Below are 6,273 nucleotides of genomic sequence, written 5' to 3'. Positions count from 1 at the left end.
ACAACACTTCCGCACCCACATGGACATTGGCAACTCCAAGACCTACTTTGGAATCAGAAGTAACTCTGCAAAGTGCTCGTGACCTTCTGATGAGCTTGTGCTGAGCCTGGGGGAGGTGAACACATGCATTCGGTGGGAACCATAGAGAAGACAACACAATGTGGATGCAGGATTTGTCACAGGCAACCATGACGATTCAGTCAACTCACAACAACGAGAACAACAGCTGATGTCCACGTATACATATGCAGAATCACCTGGAGTTTTTGAGGATACGGTCACGCAAGTATGAGATCATGGTTGCTCCACGTACGATCCCATTGCACTGCCCTGTCCTCCAGAACTGTCTTGAATGGCATGCTTGTTTTCCGCAGCTTTGCACTGCGTGCAGGCCTACATCAAGAGATGCCTGCACGCCATAGCAGTCATAGTTGTCAATGTGTGTTCACACAATTGAGATCATTTCACGGAGAGCTGCAGAATGACTGACCAAAACATCTCATCCATCCACATGCAAGTTCCCTAGCGATCATTTGCAGTCGGGACGGCCATTTCCCCCCTAAACGTGCCCTCACTACACAGGCCAAAACATGCGCCTTGCATCACAGCATTGTCCTGCGCAAGACCGCATAGAGTCAACGCGATTTGGGCCTTGGTCGATAGTGGGGCATACCCGAAGAGGGTTTTCTGCTAGGTACTGTGGCCCCTTTCACATTGCTTTCCCACTGCTATTGACCCTCCCTGCTTGCTCACAGCTGCTTGCACACACGTGGGCGAGGCGGGGAGCAGTACAGGAACATTTCCCCAGCAACAGTTAGTGCCTCCTGCAGTACGAGCAGGATGTCCCCATGCACGTAACCCATTATCATTCGCAACTCTTTGGCCTCCTTGCATCAAGGCAACGGCTTATACAACGAGAGCTACTTTGCAGGGACCAAGTTTGTTCTGATCGTCGTTCAACAGCCACATGTATGATGGCCGGGAGTCACGATTGGCCACACAACACACTCCTCCGTATGGCTGAAGTTCAATGGGTAGCACCTGCACATGTATTTGTGTGGGGCACCTGCCTGGCAAGCAGATGATCCGGGGGATGCCACGGCCAGCCGTCCGAGCACACGCAGCAGGAATGAAGACGGGTTGCTGTAAAAGGAGTGGCCAACACTGATGTATACGCGCGATGATCTGAACTGTCCTCTTTTGCAATCTCCAATGCCAGGGAGTGCCGCCCGCTCCTGTGGTCTCAGTCATACGAGTGATGCAGAGACTGTCTGATGCTAGTTCCAATTGAGATCAGATACGATAGATCTTCACAGCAAGGACATTCTGTCAGGGCGTAAAGCTCAATGTTGTCCCTGATCACGTTCGGGTTACATTTGCGGTAATGTCTAGTCGTCTGACATGACATTGCAGGCAACTGTGCATAGGAGCCATGCATGCTAGTCTGCGGATGTGCTGAGCTGTAGCTATGCAACTTTTAGAAAAGGACCTTTGGGTAACCCAAACCATTCAAGCGCTAAGCGTTTGCGGTTGAACGAGTGCTCATCTATCTTGGTGCTGGGTCATCACCAAAAGAAAAAAGACCGCGACGTTGCACAAACCTCGCGATACGAACACCTCACAAGAACATGTCGAACCAAGGTGCCAGCATGCCGTGTATACTAGCGCTGCAGAACTAAACAATAATAACGAATAGACCAAGCAGTCGCCATTGACGCAACACAAGGAAATAACAAAGAGCAATACAAGACTGGTTTCTTCGGTAAGCAGCACAGGTTTGAAACTCAACGTAGAGATTCAGATTGGCCCAGGCACGCCCGACCTTGACAATTATTCAGGTAAATGGTTTTCTGCCAGCGCCATGCTCGGCATACTGCTGCCGAGTCACAGCAACGTCAGCAAAGTATCCAGCGGCACCGAGTTGGCTACCGCCTTGCCAAGCGGCAAGAATGGGGTCCTGCAACGTGTTGACACACATGGTGTCATCGATATTAACAAACGGGCGCAAATCGCGTGTCACGCGCTCCTTGAAGTTAGGACATCGTGCGACCCCGCCAGTGAGGAGCACGTTCTGACTCAGGAGTGGCTGCAAAATGCCGTGGCTTGCTGCGATGGACTGGTGTATCGACTCGCAGAGACCAGCTTGCAGCAGGCCGATGTCCGATGGGTGGAAGAGGACCTCTGGGACCATAAAGCGCTCGTTGTTCACAAGAAGCACTTGCTCCCCAGGGGCAGGAGCCTCTTGCCTTGATGCCTCAGCCTCCTCGGCTTGCTGCTGCGCCTTCTTACGAATCACCCTGCACGCCACAAACCTCGTCCTTGTCATGCGCTGGTTCATCCTGGTGAGAACCTTGGGATGAGCGTCGGTAACAAGGAACGCCAGCATGTCCTTAGGCGACCACAACATCTGTCAGCAAGCGCGTCACGCGCGCGCCCTATTTGATCTGATTGGTTGTTCACCTTATTGCCAACGAGTCCCTCCCAATTGCCTTGCTCTTATCCCTTCAGCAAGGCGCTCCATGTCTCCTCCTCTACCAATACCAATGGATCAACAGCCCCCATCCTGCTACCAGCCAAAAAAAGCAAATGTGCTTTAACTCCCAATACATCCCATCGCGTGCTGCCTGGCCCTCAACGACACAAGCAACCAGGCATGTTGCCAACAACCAGGCGGCACGGTGGCCAAAAGAATACACCACCTCACAAAGAATCCATTGGGGGTGCCCAACATGTTTCTGCACACATGTCTCTGGATAATTATGGGCTCCAAAGCAATCGCTTGGCATCCCAGCTGAGCAAGCGCTCATAAGAAGGGAAAGTGGAAGCAAAAGAGCAAGGGCACAAAACGTACTCAGGGTCCCGAGGAGCTCGGGTCCAGCCCCGCAAGTTGTGGACCCCATCAGGGAGCACAAACTCCAAGGAGAGTTGTGACTTTTTGGGCGGATGGCAGCGCGCGAGGTCCGCGTTCACATCCATGGTCACAAAACTTACAGCTTCCTTCACCAAGTCCACCAGTAGGGCTTCGTCTTTCAGGTTCATGCTCCGATAGCTCACCTGCAGCGACAGTCAGCAGTGTTTGTCCCATGTTTGTCTCCAAGAGCGCCAAAAGACACGAGCTACTCACGATGCGGATGACACGCAAGAGCTTCTACGGTATCAGGAAAATAGGATGTGGCAGCAAGGACAAACATCGGCGTCGGCGAATACTCGGGAGCTCCATCTTGTGCGACAGGAATGGGGAGACGCCAAGGAGAGCATCAACCACAGAGAGTTCCTGATGTGCAGGGTTTGCCCAAGAGATGAGGGGCGAAACTTGGCGGTGTTTGCTGAGTTGTGTGCATGGCAACGTTTCGCGTCTGCACTTGAATGGGGTAGAGATGCCTTGACAATTCAGGGAGTGATGCGAATGAAATCACAAGCATGAGAGGAGAATGCGGGAAGTGGAACGCACGAGCTCCTTGAGGAGGTTGGTGAGTGCCTTGCCGCCCACATTGATGCGTTTGACCGCATCCAGCTGCACGCGGCCGTCAAAAATAGGAACCGCGTGCGTGAACGAGTACCCAGCGTCCACGACAATGCCCGACAGGCTCTGAGCCAGGAGGCTGTCAGGCTGCTCAGCTGCATGCTGGTGCATGGTAAGGACCGCTGCAGGCTCTGCGTGCATTGACTGAAAGCCAAAGTGCTCAAAGACAACCTCCTGTGTCTTGCGCTGTATCGCTGGAAGGTTGAACAGTGGCTCCGTCATCAGTAAGCTCGCCTCTGATACATTGACCTGCAAGTGGAACGTTCGTTTTGAGGCTTGGAGGAAACGGGGAGATCGCGCCTGCCTGCTACACTGGCTGATAACTGCCAAGCAACTTCAGACGCTCCCGCAGCGTGGGGAAAGCGTATTCAACTTGTTTGCGGCAGGATTCACAAGCATTTGCACTTCATGCAGCTTGCTGCCGCAGCTGTGGCCGAGCATAGCAATGCAAAGTGTCGGGCTGCCTGCGTTTTTGCAGCAGAGGGATATGAGGCAAACCCATAGTAGATTTCCAGGCATCGTGACACAGGGAAATGGCAACTGTGGGCTGACCAACGACTTGCTGTTCCATCCTGATAAGATCTCCGCTGAGGTAACCAATATCCTTATCCTTTGCTGAACAGAGGATAATCCGTGCTCGTCACCGAAGTCAAGTCAGTCAAGTCCACCGTGAACAGCACTGAACAACCCAGTCACCAGGAACCCCGGCATCCGTTCTTACAAGCTGTTGGCTGTACTTTCTGTAGTGGACACTGATGCCAAGAAAGGTCACTCCTTTTCGCGACTCAAAGCATAACCGTGAGGGGCTGAATGGAAAGGAGGGAAAGGGAACGACATCCGCCTGGAGAATCTGCCTTCTGAGCATGCCGCAAAACATGTCAGTACGCAGAGGCTGGCAGCACAGTCACACATCCATGAGTCTACATGCTGCTATCCGGATGTTCAACACCTGAAAATCAATGCAAACTTCCAAACTGCTACAATTTCTGCAGCCGCAAGAAACATGGTACGTGAAAGAGACAAAGCACTATCATTTTCGAGATGAAAGCAAAGTACGAATCTCAATCGTGTGCTACGGTGGACACTGTGATTTATGGGTCGTGTAAGAAGGTCGACACTGCAGGTTCCCGATTCCAGAGTGCATTCCTGACATCTCAACCAGATAACACAATGACGTGACAATAACCAACAACCACAAATGCACCGTTTGCAACATGCTGGCAGCTGAGCTTGCCTGGACACATTCTAGAACCCTGTAGGTTGATGGCCTGGTGTATAAGTGAAGAGCACAGGGCAGGATGACAGCCGTCGTTAGGATGACGGAATGCATTCGATATTCTGTTGCGCATATTCACGTGCAGGAGAGCAGTGACAGCGCACATCTGGCAGGAACTGCTTGAAACCACGAGCCCATATTTCACCTTCCAGGTCCCAGTTTACGAGGTACCCACGGTCAAACGGTCTCCGTACGTTTAGCTGTGTAATAACCTTAGCATTGTCGATCATGTCACCAATCAGAGGTGTGCGCTCGCCTTTGCCTTTGGCAGCTGCGTTCTGAAAAGACTTTCGGGGGGCGTCCTCCCCTGCGATGCCCATGCGGCAATAAAACCCCCCATTGTCGATAACTACAACCGGGTCGTTCATCACTGTGACCCGATGCCTTTTGGCATGGAGCGAAAGCGTGCTGTGCTGCACTGGCTGGGTGCGCATCCGGTTGAAGGTGCAACCCTCATATGAAGATGAGATGACTGATCACGATATAGACTACATAAAACAAATCAAGTCGGCGGGAACATGAGACCTGGATTCGATGCACAAGCCATCGTCACCCTCTGCGAACGTTCTTACGGCACCATCAAGGGCAGGTACAAACCCAAATCATTAGTCCATGGCCCTGTATGATGGCGTCTTTGCCGAACGAAACCTAGCAAAGACATGCGTTCCATTAGTGGCGTATGCCGAGTGCATGGCATTGCATTTCCTATCCGTGGATATACGACACCGCGTCAGACGAAGATAACGACAGGCCAACACATCGCGCAAAACAATGGAGACGCAAGTTATCGTTTATCACAATTACTGATGTGCAGGTTGCCTCATAATCTACGATCATCAGCGGCTGCTGACAGCGCTCACGTCGTGCGAAACCCTGGCGCTGAAAATGCCGCTGGGATTTCGATGGATAGGGTAGTAGCTACGTGACGCCAATTTCGCGCTTCCGTTTCATATGACGATGTTGACTCGACAATTCTAGTCAGTATAGGAAGTGCCGAAGATGTCATTTGACCCTTTCGACGCCAATGACTGGGTTGTCGTTTACCAGCGCATTGCCTCCGCGATGCCTGGCAGCCACGATATAGCTGCTTTCACAATTCAATGGTGTCGAAGCCGTTGTAAATAAATGATGACACCAATCCTCGTGCGTTTCGTGGTGTGGCGCAAGTGCAACTTCACAGGGTTGGTTCACATAAACGCAGCGTGTGCTAGCTTCAGCCCAACGAGAAGCGCCTCGATAACAAATCTGCTCAGTTCAGCTTCTTTTCGTGCACGTCACGCGTCGGGAAAGGCCGTGGCACAGTCGGGGTGTACTGCGCCATAGGTCTCTTGGAAGCCCTTTTCGCTGGTTGGACTCAAACGCAGTGCCGCAATGACAAACGGTACGGCGGAAATTACAGATGTCGTGTCTGCAAGTGGCGCAACGACGCCGCCGTCTGAGGACGATCATGCTATACGACCTCGTGACTATCAGC

At 52.2% G+C, this 6,273-nt stretch overlaps 2 protein-coding genes across 2 annotated transcripts; both read right to left on the bottom strand.

Annotated features, from left to right (window-relative positions):
• Positions 1–1,834: 1,834 nt before the first annotated feature.
• On the bottom strand, positions 1,835–2,407 carry LOC149808984 (actin-related protein 6-like). The gene has a single exon (XM_089995052.1). The coding sequence runs from the start codon at positions 2,405–2,407 to the stop codon at positions 1,835–1,837; it is 573 nt and encodes a 190-aa protein (XP_089851178.1).
• Positions 2,408–3,859: 1,452 nt separating this feature from the next.
• Positions 3,860–5,167, bottom strand: LOC149808983 (actin-like protein ARP6). Its single transcript, XM_089995051.1, has 4 exons — positions 4,904–5,167; positions 4,220–4,415; positions 4,076–4,138; positions 3,860–3,987 (listed from the first exon to the last, which is right to left on the bottom strand). The coding sequence occupies exons 1-4, from the start codon at positions 5,165–5,167 to the stop codon at positions 3,860–3,862; spliced, it is 651 nt and encodes a 216-aa protein (XP_089851177.1).
• Positions 5,168–6,273: the final 1,106 nt, after the last annotated feature.

The sequence above is a fragment of the Nuphar pumila genome, unplaced genomic scaffold (assembly GCF_984573655.1).
Source record: "Nuphar pumila unplaced genomic scaffold, dmNupPumi1.hap1.1 HAP1_SCAFFOLD_1915, whole genome shotgun sequence".
Classification (NCBI taxonomy): Eukaryota; Viridiplantae; Streptophyta; class Magnoliopsida; order Nymphaeales; family Nymphaeaceae; genus Nuphar; species Nuphar pumila.
This window is presented reverse-complemented; position numbering and strand designations above follow the sequence as displayed.